Raw genomic sequence first — 14,847 nt, 5'->3', positions numbered from 1 at the left:
CCCCATATGCCAGCAGCCAACAACCAATAACAGTTCCTCCGCTATTGGTAGGGCTTCATAAACCCTCCCACATCTGTGCTGGGTTCTGGCTGATCTGATCTTGCAAAGGTCTTGCACACGTGGTCACAGCTGCTCTGAGCTCCTGTACAGCAGCCACGTTGTCCCAGGCAAATGCTGTTTGTTATGGTGTGTTATGTGCTCGGCCCGGGGAGTGGCAGGATTTGAAGGTGTGGCCCTGTTGGAGTAGGTGTGTCACTGTGGGTGTGGGTTATAAGTCTCTCCTTCTAGCTGCCTGGATGTTAGTGTTCTGCAAGCAGCCTTCAGATGAAGATGTAGAACTCTCAGCTCCTCCTGTACCATGCCTGCCTGGACGCTGCCATGTTCCCACCTTGATGATAATGGAGTGAACTTCTAAACCTGTAAGCCAGCCCCAATTAAATGTTGTCCTTTATAGAACTTGCCTTGGTCATGGTCTCTGTTCACAACAGTAAAACCCTAAGTAAGACACTGGTTCAGGGCAGATCCCCATTAACTCTGGCTCTTACAGTCCTTCTATATAGCTGAGGCTGACCTTGAACTTTCCACCATCCTGAATGCTGGAACTATAGACTGCTTCATGTTTCTTCGGGTAGCGTTAGCTCACTCATTTGCTCATCTCTAGGTTGTTTTCTGCCGCCCACCACCAAAAACATCTTGCTGGTCAGGCCAGGACTTCAGGTTGTTTGCCCCCCTTTCCTGACACCCCTAAAGCATATGGAAATAAAAGTATGAGCAAATGAATAAATGTTTTTTTAAAATAGGCAAAGCTACATAAAATTATACAAATTTACAACATCTGCACGTTGATTTTTAGGAAAACTGGTTCCCTATGTTTTATGTAAATTTCCACATGTGCTTGTATCTCTAAGCAATGGACTTTTTTGGGTCAGTTGTGAACAACATATAAATTGATTGTTATTCTTCATTCTGTAATATTCCAAAGAGTTTTGATGTATAGTAGGGTAATTTCTTCCCTCTCTTTCTGTCTCTGTCTCTCTCTCTTTCTCTCTCTCTGGTTTGTGCTGTTTTTGTTGTTGCTTTGGTCTGAGCTGATTTCTTTTTTTTTTTTTTTCTTACTTTGACAAACAATGCTGCTATTGTTGGGGGATGGTTTGTGCGCTGTGTATTCAGATGCTGATTTCTATGCCGGGACATCTGTTTGTAGTCTTGGATATTGGTATGGTCCAGCATCTCTTGTCTCAGTGTTATAAAAATTGGTTTCCATCATCTCTTATTGATTAATTAAGTGCTAATCAGCCAATTGCTTGGTAGGAGAAGTGGGAGAAGAAGAGAGGAAGGTGTGGAGAGGCCATGTGCAGGGGCTGGGAGGATTCGCCACGAGGTCACCATCAAGGAGCAGTCATAAGCAGTCTGGTGGGGCAGAGTGAGCCAGGTACTGATTGCAGAGTGAGCCAGGTACTGATTGCAGAGTGAGCCAGGTACTGATTGCAGAGTGAGGCTCGGATTGCAGGTAAAGGATCGTGTGGCTGGGAAACAAGCAGCCTTAGAGGGTTAGAATAGCTCAGAACCTGCCCATCATAATGCCAGCAGCTTATTAATATTCCTTAAAAAGTGTTCGTGTCAGTTACTCAGGAGCTAAACCAGGGTAGTGTAGGCATAGAAACACCCTTATTTGGTAGCAAAGGAAACATATAACCCCCCCCCCACACACACACACACCCAATTACTTTTACACTCTCTGGTTGTAACTGTTTTTTAATGCTCTTTATTTTCCTTGTTTTATTAATTACTTTTTTTGCAGTAAATTTTTCAGATGTCCTTGAGATGGGTATCTTATTTCTTTTCTATCTGCAGCTGGCCTTGCCTCTCTTCTGCCAAAGGGTGGCATGGGCAAGGGAAAGATGCCCTCAATACCTGTGGCAACCAGGAGAGCTGGCCCTGAAGTCATGAGAGAGGAAGGACTGGCCCTGCCCCCTCACAAGGTGCACATAGGAGAGCAGGCTTTGCACCTTACCTGGACAGCACAGTAGAGCTCACCCTGTTTAGCAAAGGTGCCTCCGGTGAGCTGGTCCTGAGGACATGAGAACAAGGGAGCTGACCTGCCGAGGACCTGCCTACCTGCATGCATGTCTCTGAAACTGTAAGCGAGCCCTGAAGTAAATGTGTTGTTTTATAAGAGTTGCCTTGGTCATGGTGACTGGGAGAAGGGCTGTTTGGGAGAGGTGAAACAAATGACTCAAAGTCATTAGTGGGGTACAAACTGACAGCCTTGTAGTCTGCTCAAGATGGTTTCCTAGAGAGCTCTCTGTAGGTAGTTCCTGGCTCTGTAGTCTGCTTGAGATAGCTCTCTGCTCTAGACAGCTCCCTCTGCTTGAGACAGCTCTTTCTTGATAGAAAAAAATTTCTAAAAGCTCTGAATAGCTCATGGGTTTTCAACCAAAGCCAGATAAAACACACACATACACACATATCTTGGGTTTTCCAATCAAGAAATCCTGTTTTAAAAAATTCTAGGAGCTGGAGAGATAGCTCAGCACTTAAGAGCACTGAGTGCTCTTCCAGAGGTCCTGAGTTCAATTCCCAGCAACCACATGGTGGCTCATCACCATCTGTAATGGGATCCAATGCCCTCTTCTGGTGTGTCTGAAGACAGCTGTAGTGCACTCATGTAAAATAAAAATAAATAAGATCTTTTAAAAAAAATCTAAAAGTAATTCTTGGATTTTCCCATCAAAATTAGAAAGCCAGGAACATTTTTAAAGTGCTCTGTTCACTCTCCAAGCAATTATCTCTTTGAAATTGCTAGAAAAAATTTCTATAAGCTGTGTTAGCTCTCTAAGTAATTCTTGGAATTTCTGACCATACCAAGGTAAGAAATCCTATTTTAGAAATTCTGAAAGATTTATGAAAAATTCTAGTAGGGTTGTGTTTGTTCGCCATGGATTTTCCAACCAAAATCAGAAATCCTTTTAGAAATAAATAAATAAATAAATAAATAAATTCTAAAAGAGCTTTCCAAATTTCTACAAGATCACTTTCCAGAGGTCTCCAGACAGCTCAACTCTTGCTAGGAAAAATTCTTTAAAAAAAAAAAAAAAAAGGAAAGAAAAGAAAAGAAAAGAAAAAAAGAAAGGAAGAAAGAAAGAAAAAAGGGGGGGAAAAAAAGACCATCTATTGCTCTCTGCTAGTTCCTCTCATGTAGACCAAAAGCCCAGTCTTTTATTAACATATCAATTCAGTCATTTACTCTATGTCCCCTTCTGACCATCCCAGGAATAAGCATTCCACAACCTTGGCCCCTTGATTCTTAGGAGACAGCAAGGACATTTTTTTTTTAAACATTACAAAAAAATTCAGAGATCTGCCTGCCTTTGTTAAGCACAGACAATAAACTAGCTGGGTGAACTCAGGAATATGCCTGCTTTTGTAAGCACAAACAAAAACTTAGCTGAGTGGGACCTTACTCTATCTCCTTCCTTAGAAATTTCCTGACAGGCTGGCTCATAGTGCAGCTGTCTCTGATCTTTTAGATATGAGAACCTTATACAATTCATATTACATCCTTATATTTTGCATAGTTAAGAAATTACAGATTTTCAAACTCATGTTTTCAGAGTTTTTACCCACAGCCTCAAGAGCTGTCCTGAAGGTCTCAGCATTTACCATTTTGCTGAGACATACACATACCCTTGACTCATACTACTTCTAATTATCATGGAGTCATTATCCTTGGCTGAGAGAGCATTCCCCCAATAAACTTGCAGAGAGAATATTTCCTGAAGGAGGAACATGAAGATAGACACACACACACATAGACACGCACACTTTTATACAAACAAGCCTCACTCCCATAGCAACCATCAACACTCGTGGAGACCCACATCCTGCTGGCTCAGTTCCAGGGGCAGGAACCATGTCATACTGTCCCTTACATGGCCAAGCCAGACTCAGCACTGTCCCTGCCAGTTGTGGCACTGGGTAGCTAGCCAGGGCAGTAGTGGAGAGTTCACCCTGGCCCTGCAAGTTCAGAACTGGCAGACTGCCCAACTCAGCTACTTCCCAGGCCCATATCTAGGGCTTTGAATTTACCCATGGCAACATCTACCCCATCTATGAACAGCTGGAGTCCATGAAAGGGCTGATCCTGCACATTCAAAGCTGCATCTCCATGACACAAAATATCCAAGAGGAGTCCCCATAAGGATCCAGTATAGGTAGTGTAGCAGAAGCCAGGGGCCTTGAAACAGAGACAATGACTCATTGCAAAGAACATTTGTAAATAAAGTTGTGTGGACAGAAGGGTATACTATGACATACTGTAACTCTATAGCTTCTAGGACAACTTTTTTTTCTATCTTTCTTTCTTTTCTTTTGTGGGGGAGGATACAAGGGCAGAGGGCTGATACAAAGGGTTTGGAATGCATGATGTGAAATCCACAAAGAATCCATTAAAAAATAAATAAATAAATAAATAAATAAATAAATAAAACCTGACTACTCACTACATACAGACCAGTTCCCAGAGATGAGTTTCAAAACATCCCCCAAAAAAGCCCATCTCGCAAAGGTGGTTAGTGCTTGAGGAAAACCAATCTCAAAGCAGGCTTTTCTGTGTGCTGAGCCAGTGTTAACCCCCACTCCCCAAACTCCTCTTCTCATGCCCACGAAGTCACACAAAATACTCCAAGTTGAGGTGAAAGGTCTTTATTTCCTGATGCATCAAGGGCAATTAGCATTCTCAAGTTCCTGAAGCCAAAAGCAGGTCTGTCAGCCCAACCCAACCTCCTTCTCCCAACCCTCTGGGAAGGCATCCCTGATGAGACCTGTTAACTGTGTCCTCTAGGAACATTCATCTCGCTTCTCTCCATCCTGAGACTATAGAGACAGACAATTAACAATGGTTCCCAAAAGAACTTGAGGTCATTTGGTACAAACTGGTTCAAGTGTTGATTACAAGGAAGATCATTTTCCCAGCGCATTCAGGAGAGAACTAGAACTTATGCCCATCACTGAGGTGTGAGTGTGGTAAGGCTGCAAATCTGTGTACAAGTTCCATATGAAAAGTGGGTCCCACAAAGGCTGGTGGCATGAGGGCACAGTAACCACCTGTCGCCACTCAGGCCTCATATTCTAAGACAGAAGGTATAGTGCACTTCCCTGACCACATGGCAGAAGGACACAGGTAAAGATTTTAGATGCTGCTATTAGCACATTCTGACAAGATGGCACTGAAGTTCACCCTGCCCTCCTGACAGCCCTGGGAGGAAAGGTGCTATGAACAAGAAACTACATGAAGGGAACAGCTGGATCCAAGCCACACACTCAGAAGGGACAAAACAAAATTTCCAGTCAGGCCTTTCTGAGGCTAACCCACATATTTCTTCAACCCCTCCTACACTTCCTGTTTAAAGTCAGGTATGATGGTGTACTCCTGCAGTCTTAAGGATCTCAAAAATACAAAAAGTTACTTGTGATAGCTCAGTGGCAGAATACTTCTTAAAGCCCTGGGCTTACTCCCAGAAGGACTAACATATGCACGTGTGCATGTACTCTCTCTCTCTCTCTCTCTCTCTCTCTCTCTCTCACACACACACACACACACACACACACACACACACACACCATCCTCATGAAAGCAACCATACATAAGTTCAGTGACACATATACACTGAAGTAAGACAGGGGCTTGGGAGGAAGGGTTTAGTGGGAAGGTGATGGGGTTATCAGACAATGGGAAGTCTGGTTTTAAAAACTGTTAGAAATTGTAATAATAACAACAACAACGTGGCACAAACAGGAATGCATGGTAGTGCTTGACTGTCTTTAGTCCCAGCAAAGGGGAGGTAGGATCAACGGATCTCTGTAGTTCAAGACCAGCTTGGTCAACACAATGAAGCACCCACATTGGGCTGCTCACAACTGCCTGCAACTCCAGCTCCAAGAGAAATCCACAGCCTCTGGACCCCACAGGTACCTGTGCTCACATGTACAGATGCACATGTGTGCCTATAATTTAAAATAATCCTAGTTTACCTCACACAATGTGGACGCACAGTCCCTGGCTCTCAACCCTGACGTTCTCTGGGTCTTCACAAAGGTCTGCTCCATAGCACTCAACACTGTCTGGCCAAAGACATGTATGCTCATAATTATTGAGGCAAAGAAGCCTGGGAAAAATGGATAGACACCATAGTCAGGATTCCTGGCTTCTTTTGTTGTCTTTGAACTTGGAAGAGTGAGGTTTTGAAGGTGGTTATAAAGCCATGGCACTTCACCAACACCTTAAAACAGTAGAGCATCTTTAAAATCTAATTAACTTTTGTGTGCATATGAGCGAGTTTGTGCATGTATGTGCTTACATGCACACTAGTGTGGATGCTAAGGGAAGTCAGAAAAGGGCGTCAGATCCCCCAGAGCTGAAGTTACAGACATTGTGAGCCAACCCGAAAGCAAAAGAGCTTTTCACTGCTGAGTGGCATCTCCATGGAAGTCAGCACTCCTTCACAGAAGTCAACGCTTCCTATCTTAGGGTTCTCTCCTAAGCCTATCTACGCTGCTCAGTCTCAGGTTTTTCACAATTGCCTATGGCCCAAAGATGGGATGCTGAAATGCCACAAATGAGTTTACCACAAGGAACTAACAGAACAGTGCAGGGGAGGGCAGATGATCACCTCTTCAAGGTTCCCCAGGGCAGTGTTCCCTACATCACCAGCAAGGTGGCACTTTTGTTTATTTTAGGTTTTCTGAGACAGGGGTTCTCTGTGTAGCTTTGGTTATACTAGAACTCAATCTGTAGACAAGGCTAGCCCCAAACTCATAGAGATCTGCGTACCTGTGCCTCCTGAGTGCTTGGATTAAAGGCATGTGCCACCACTGCCTGGCCTGTTTTGCTTTTAAACTCTATGTAGCCCAGGCTAGCTTCAAAATCTTCAAGCCTCTGGAGATGTGTGCCCTCACTGCTAAACACCACTATTCCATCTTAAGCAGAGAGAGAAGATATGAGGTGCCTTTCTCACGACAACAGAGAAGCATCCCCAGAAACACAGGTAACTAGTAACAACACTGAGACTGAAGCACTGGCAGGGAACATAAGAAGCCAGCAGTGGGACGAATGAGAGGGGATGGTTCACAAGGGAAGGAATATCTTTAGGATGTTCACATCCAAATTCAAACATAAAGCTGGGACAGACACTGGAGAGCAATCTCACAAAGCAGCTCAGCCAGTAAGAAAAACAAAACCAAAAAGCTGAAGATTTTAGTCATCGAAGCTTAGAATTTCTCCAAATGATTTTCCCTGGTCTTGCAGAGCATGCAAAGGAGAAACACAGTGACAACTCAAAAAGAGAATCTTTTAATAAAAATTATTCATAAAAATCCTAATAAATTTCAAAGAACAAGATATTCCTTAGTATGCTTATAAAAGAACATTTGGTCCTTTTACAAAAATTTCCCATTTAATTTAAATACAGTTCTTATTTACAGATTAAACATGAAGTACCATCTATGGCGGCCAAGCATATTGCACATCACAGAGAGAAACATTTGTGCATCTCAGCAAGTTTTCCCAGAGTTTCCAACTCTAGACTTTGTATTTTATAGAAACACATTTACTTTTTGTGTATGTAATAAATAAAAATGCAGCTCGTGGGATGCTATTTAACACTAAAACAAAATACCCTTAAAAATATGATTTGTTTACCTCTCAGAAGGAGAAGAGCAGTGAAGCAGAGTTTCACAGGTACTTGATAGCTTTAGGATATTCACATCCAAACTCAAGAGGGACCTTAACCCTGAGCCCCGCTGAGTAGCGGCCACAAGGCCCACACGCATCACCGGCTCTGATTCACACGGGGTCCCTGCCTTGCAGGGAAGAGGCACTAGAGCAGGTGCTGGACAGCCAGGAACAGAAAGGCAAAGATCAGCACCTTCTTCCCAAGTCCCTGCTCGGCCACTCTGCGCGTGCGCCTGAGGTGGCCCAGCCCTACCCTCTGACCAGCACTATGTTTGTCCACATCAAGAGAACAAGATCTCAGAGCTCAGAAGAAAAGGGATGTCCAGTGCAGAGTCTACAGGATCCAAAGTGAAGAACTGCAGTGGACACTCATTCACTGAGCTGGTGGGGAGATGCTAAGAGGGATATTTTCCTTGAGAGAGAAGGGAAGACAGGATAGAGACGACTGCATTTATTGAAACCAGTAAAACATGGGCTCTCAGATACTCCTCTGGGCAGGCACTACCCTCACATGCTTTCACTTCAACACACAGAAAAGTATTTGAATGTCATGTGCAGAGTCTACAATCCAAGACAAGGAAAGTCCAGACATCAGAACTAGAAATCCAATTACAAAAAGTACGCTCCAGTAGAAGAGCAGGAAGAAACTCAAGGGAGGCTCTGGGAAACAAGCCTGGTTTCCACAGCTACCAAAGCAATCCGAAAGCCACCAAACATTCCTTGGTCACCTCCTCTTCCAGGAGAATGGAGTTACCCTGTCACAGTATTTAGAGCAGCTAAGGCAAGCCTGTTGGTTGTAGAATGGGACTCCACCATACCTAACCATAAGACAGCCTGCTACGTAGTTTGCAACTTTTCACATGTTGGCCAAACTGGACACTACTGGCTACTCCTGGGAACACAAGCATGGTTACAAACATCCATGAAATTCTTCTGTTCACATTCCTGGACCAAAGCAGTGAGTTAGAAATTTTCTACCCATATTTCAGCACACAGGTTGGAAGGAACAGCAAATATATTGTAAGATATACATTGCAGTTGCTGACATTCAGAAAGCAAGACAGCTTCGAACTTGTCTCTAATAATGTTCTTTATATGTCTGGCAGTAGACAGTGTTCTTCATCTAGCCCCACAAATCACTGGCTTTGGTCTCAGCAGTCTAGAAACTCAATGGTAAGATTTACAGGCATTATCTTATTTACCCTCAGCCTTGTCAACAGCTGAAAAATCTGGTACCCAAAAGTCAAGAGGGTTTAAGACTTAATAAAATACATTGCATGTCTGCCTGTACCCCTGAGACCCACTGGTAGCACTCAAGGCACCATGGTACTTCCAGACACAGATCACCATTCCAAGAGCACAGGAGCAAGAAGCAACCCAAGCTTAATCAAGAGCAACAGATGAGAACCCAGATGAGAGAGAACTGCTGGGTGCCAACATACACCGCTGTTGCCAAAAAAAAACAAAACAAAACAAAACCAAAACCAAAACCAGAGAGAGAGAGAGAGAGAGGGAGAGATGGGGAAGATGGTAAAGAGAAGCCTGAGGGGCATGCTTTCTTTCCTGATAGGTCTTTACTGTCCCTAGTGGGTCATTCACAGTTGCACGTGAACGTGCCTGGAACAAAGGTAAAAGGGGGTACACACACAGGCCTGTGCATGCATGTGGTTAATACTTTTACGGAGTTAACGAAAATATGTAAAACAGATAATCTGCTTAAAGAAAGTTTTCTATACAGTAGACGAGACACTGTGGATACATAGAACAATGCTTGTGAAATCAAAAGAAAGAAAACCAGAAACATTCAATATTCTTAACAAATAAATAAGACCAATTGCATAGTAAGTATTTAAAAGATGATAGTTACTACTGAAACCCCCTTTCTAAACATGCCAAGGAACTGAATTATATTTATTTTCCAGACAGTACTACATATTGAAGATTATAATTTCTCCCTTTTGACTAAAAATGCAACGATTCAGATGAGGCTTTTCCCTGGCTATAGGAGAATGGAATGAAATACTCTCAAGTGTCTATTAACAGTGTAGAGGGAAGACATAAGATATGTGAGGTTGAACCAGCTTTCTCATAAACTTCTACCCTTTGCCTTTGGTATTTGGCCTGTCCCAGTGCAAGGAGGCCAAGCCAGGGCAGGCCCAGCTCTGCCTTTTAGGAACAGTTTGTGCAAACTTCCCATGTGCAGAGCTTCCCATTTCACCTACAGAACAACAAAAGCAATTTCTCATAATTTCCTCCTTTATGCCTGGCTAAAATCATAAGTTAAAAGGCAAAGACTGACAAACTAGTTTTCCAGAATCTTCCTCACATACACCCTGTTCCTTATTGGTCCCATCATATGGCAATATAAAACGAGCTGTCTGTAGCAGTGGTTGTGACAGCCCATGGCCCAAACAAAACCCATAAGGCACTAATCTAAAGTCCATATCACACAGAGAAATGGCTCAAGGATGTCAGAAAGTCATCTGATCACTTCTTTGTCCCTGATTAGCTAATTGGCACTACACATAAGCCAAAAACAAAAACAAGAAAAAACAAAAAAAACAAAAAACAAAACCCACCAGAAGTCTAACCCAGTGACAGTGGGCACTGTGCATCCTTGGTTATGAAGCAGGAGGGTGGAAGCTCACAATCCTAGGGCTTTCCTCTCCCTAGAAGGCACCTGGTTCTGGAACCATGGGAGTTCTTCAGGTAAGGTGATGCTCAAAATATATGCTAAGTACAGTATAAAAGATCTGTTAGTTAATCTCCTAGATTTCAACTTAGCTTTAAAGGTTGCCTGTCAGATTTCTGGCTAGACATTACACTAAAACAAGTAACAGTGAATAAATTACTTTAGGATGCAAATAAACCAGGTGAATTTCCCCCACGTGATCCACGCTGACAGCTGGCTATCGTGGGGACAGCCTAATGATCCCATCAGAGAGAAAAGGGATGGCGCTTTGATTTCAGTAGTGATGCCAAGTGAACTTCAGGACCTTTGCACAGGAATTGCATTCCTGATCCTCTAGCAAAGAGGTAGCAAGACTTCAGCACAGCAACGGGGGCAAAGCAAGGAGACTGGGTGCTATGTGTGAAGCTGGAAGAAGAATCCAAAGAGGCTAATATCCATTGTGCTTAACAACATCAGCATAGCGCAAGAAGCTCTCCACGAAGCTTCCCATTTCTAGTTTTATCCTTCAGAAAAAATAGAGTATTTTATTAAACAGAAGGGAAACACTAAAAAGCACTAAGTGCAAGATTCAACCAGAGGTGAGTAAGAGCTGGACAGAAACTTCGACAGCATCACAGATGGGCAGGCTCCACCGCTTCCACCTCAGAGGAGATTTTGGTACACTTGGGTTTGGTTTAAGTTCTGGCCACATTGAGGTGAGCAGGTCAAATCAAGCCAACCATCTGGTCGATCTGGCGCATGTAGATGCTCTTTAAGGGCAAGGAGTATCTCCTCTCATCAGGAACACGATTACACTGGGAAGACAAAAGGGAGAAGATATGTGAGATTTGAATTAAAAACCCAGGGAGTGTGAGCCCATAGCCGGCAACATTTCAGACAGATGCCTCTTTGTTCTGGAGAGCTATTCTGTGTATTAGAGTGTAGTTGGCAGAACAACATCCTTGGTCTTTTCCACTTAAGGGGCCAGCAACAACTTCCAGTCTCCAGTTGTACCAAAAACGACTCCAGACACTACCAATGTCCTGAATGAATGGCCTGACTCAACTACACAGTGAATCTGAAGCCAATGAAGGCTACATGTGATATCTCAATATACAATGGACAAGGTAATTTAAAAGAGTGACTCCCCCTGTGCTACTGGTGCGTGGTGGGGAGTCTAGCTGAAGTCTTTCTTCTCTGTGGATCCTCTCTTCACCCTCTCCCATTGGTCTGGCCTGAACAAGTGTGTTCTGATTGACTACAGCAATTCTTCCTTGCCCTCTGGCTTCTCGCAGAAACTGCCAAGGACCACCAGTAAGAGATCAAGGAGAGTGTGATGCATGGTGACACATATCTGTAAATCTAGGGATTTAGTGGCAGGAGAACCAGGGGTTCAAAGCTAGCCACCACTACACAGAGTTCAAAGCCAGTGTGCTACATTAGTATGTGGAACCTCACATCAAAATAAAACAATTACAACCTCACTCCAGAGACATCAGATGAAGAGATGGGGAAGGGATTCAGTGTTGATACTCCTGGCTTCCTCTCTGGATGTCCCTGGATCCAGATCTAAGGAGTGGGACCTGCTGGTGGCCTCACTTCTCTCCAGGATGCTGGACCACTCTCTACCTGCCTCTGCAGCCAAGACTGATGTGCCTATACTGCTGCTCCCCAATTTCTCTACATCCTAGTGGCACTTTGTAAATGGTCCCTTTATGAACTCCTGTCAAAGTTTACAATCTGAGTATGCCACCTACTTCATGTGAGAACTCTTGACTACTGAAGGAGTTAATATTTTCTCTTTTCCCACCTGCAGTGGACAAAGCAACTCACATTAGAACTGGAGTTAATGACTCTGAGCTCCTGAGACTTAGGTCTGTGTACAAACTTTTCCTCTTGGTCCCGCTCCCCATCTTCAGAGAAGAATTCCTTCCAAGGCAATTCCCGAAGACGTTTGTCCACAGATATGATATGGCCCTCAGTTGTAAACATGTATCTGGTTCCAGATTTGTGTACTGGATTCTCTTCATCAAATAGCTAAAGATAGAAAAAAAGAAGCAATAAGAAAACATGTTGGCTGGGCATACTGGCACATAAATTCAATCCCAGCACTAGGGAGGTTAAGGCAGGCAGACCTTTATGAGTTTGAGTCTAGCCTGGTCTACATAATGAGTTCTAGGCTAGCCACTGCATGAAGAAAGAGAGAAGAGAGGGAGAGAGGGAGGGAGAGAGGGAGGGAAGGAGGAAGGGAGGGAAGGACGGAGAGAGGGAGGGAGAGAGGGAGGGAGGGAGGGAGGGAGGGCTAAGGGGAGGGAAGGGGAGGTCTAGGGCTGGCATACAGCTCTACTAAGTCCTTACAGAGCACACGCAGGCCCTGGGGTCAATCCCTAAGACCAACTTTAAGAACAATCCTACAACTGGTAACTAGTAGTTTTTGAACTAGCTCACAGCAAAGGGTTCTGACCTGCTAGGGAACAAAACCAGACAAAAAGGCATCAGTTAAAAGCCCTGATTTCCAGCCCAGGGTGGTAATGCACTATTTTTGTTTAAATTTGTGTGCCCAGGTGAGTCCCAACCCTTACTCCTTCTCCAGAACCGGAGAATCAAAAACCCCAGATCCAGGATCCAAGCACAGACAGTCTGTAAGTACTCCCCAGAAAAATTTCAACCTCCCGCTGAGTCCTTACACCTAATCCTGGAACTAGCTCTACCTCATCCACCCCCAGATCATACATATAGATGCTAGACGGGAAGGACATAGACTTTAACCCATCATCTTAGCCAAAACTTGGCTTCATATAGAATCAGTACAGGCATCTGTCAAAACTAAATCCTCTAGCCCAATTCTTTTCAAATATCTGGACTCAATGTAAAGGAGGTGTTAACAAGGGTTTAGGGTCATTGCTACGTAGCTAGCCCCAGGCCTGAGGACAAGTGAATTAAAGGGCAGAACCTATCAGTACTGCTGCTGCCCTTGAATCAACCCTCTGTGCCTTCAAAGTGTTGTTTGTATGTAGCCATGATAGAAAAGAGCCTACAGACATGAGCATACAGGTACTACATGTTTGTGACAGAAGGCAGAAGCTGCAAGAGCCCTGGCAATGGCTCAAGACTCAGTCCTGCCGTGTGGTCACCCAGGGCCACAGTAAGCTGGCTGAGCTCTCAGTCTAAGTCGTAGTTCCCCTGAGGGTAGAATGAAAAGTAACTATACAAGCCACGGTCTCTTAGGTGTGGACAGCCCCCCACCCCACACATATACAGGCATGTCTGAAGATATGTACGAGGATCAGGAGGCTCTGCTGTACCTCGGAGCCATCAACACCACTCTCATATTGGAAAGGTCGCTCAGTGCTAAAATAGCTGCTTGGCTTCCACGAGGCTCTGAGCTCAAAACTGCTTCCCTCCTCAGAGAGCCCGAGGAACACTAGCAAAGCTGGTTTTCTCTCGGTCCTTACCAGCATCTTCCACAGCTCCTAACCCTAAGCTCATTTCTGCTTGCATGACAAACAACTTCTCTAGGAGGCTGACAACCAGGAAGGAAGACAGCAATATCCTTTTGTCCGGACAAGGCCTGTAACTCCAGGAACAGACACTGTCCAGCACAATGTAGACAAGTAAGTAGTAAGTATTTCTTGTACAGACGATTTTGCTCTCTGAGCACTAAATACCTCTGGTTAATCTTAGGACACACATACCAGATACAAGTATTTGCAAGTCTCGCTGAGAAAGAAGCTTTCCATCCGGTCTTCTTTAGACTTGTCTATGACGTGATGCAGCGTAGCATATCCACATCTACAGAATAAGGGTCCAGTTAGCCCTGCTTTAGGCTCCTCCCCTGCACTCTCTGCCTGTCAGAATAGTCTACTACCAAGAGAATCAACTTACTTCTCCAACACCTCATGAAAATAACTTTGCTAGGGCTTTTGTTTGCTTTTTGTTTTAACATGAATTGTTTGCAAATTGACTTGAAAGCATTCTTGGATTGCGTCATCTCCGGTTAGCTCCAAGCTTGGGATGAGGTCAGTGGAGCGAAACACAGCATCATGAAAAAGACTGGCAATACATTTAGAAGGACTGACCTAAACTGTTCACCCCAGGATTTGTGGAACTGCATTATTATTGCCATAGCCTAAAACAGTATTTTTCTATCATATATTTCTGAGGTATATATAAAACAGCAGGATACAAAATCAAAATACAGGTATGTTTATGTGTGTGTGTATGTGTGTATGCACACACAACATATGCATAAATGAAACAAATATATTGAGAAGATTCTAAGCATGGTAATTCTAAGCATTCAGTGTTTATCATGGTAATCTATAGGTGTAATCATAAGAATATTTCACTCTTAATATCTTCTATGCTGCTTAAGTGCTTTAATGAATTACTGGCATAAAAAATAAACTTCCCAGGTGTGGGGAGAGAAAAGATTCCTGCAGGT

The 14,847-nt window shown here is 43.7% G+C and overlaps 1 protein-coding gene across 3 annotated transcripts in view; it reads right to left on the bottom strand.

Annotated features, from left to right (window-relative positions):
* Positions 1–7,328: 7,328 nt before the first annotated feature.
* Positions 7,329–14,847, bottom strand: part of Edem1 (ER degradation enhancer, mannosidase alpha-like 1) — a 35,312-nt gene continuing 27,793 nt past the window's right edge. For all 3 annotated transcript variants that reach the window (XR_001785109.2, NM_138677.2, XM_006505746.4), the window contains exons 10-12: positions 14,099–14,195; positions 12,237–12,440; positions 7,329–11,218 (exon numbers count right to left, since the gene is read on the bottom strand). Coding sequence is in view for 2 of the 3 variants with exons in the window: in NM_138677.2 (NP_619618.1) it covers positions 11,129–11,218; positions 12,237–12,440; positions 14,099–14,195 (391 nt within the window). In the remaining variant the exon portion in view is untranslated. The remainder of the gene's footprint in view (positions 11,219–12,236; positions 12,441–14,098; positions 14,196–14,847) is intronic.

This window comes from Mus musculus, chromosome 6 (assembly GCF_000001635.26).
Source record: "Mus musculus strain C57BL/6J chromosome 6, GRCm38.p6 C57BL/6J".
Classification (NCBI taxonomy): domain Eukaryota; kingdom Metazoa; phylum Chordata; class Mammalia; order Rodentia; family Muridae; genus Mus; species Mus musculus.
This window is presented reverse-complemented; position numbering and strand designations above follow the sequence as displayed.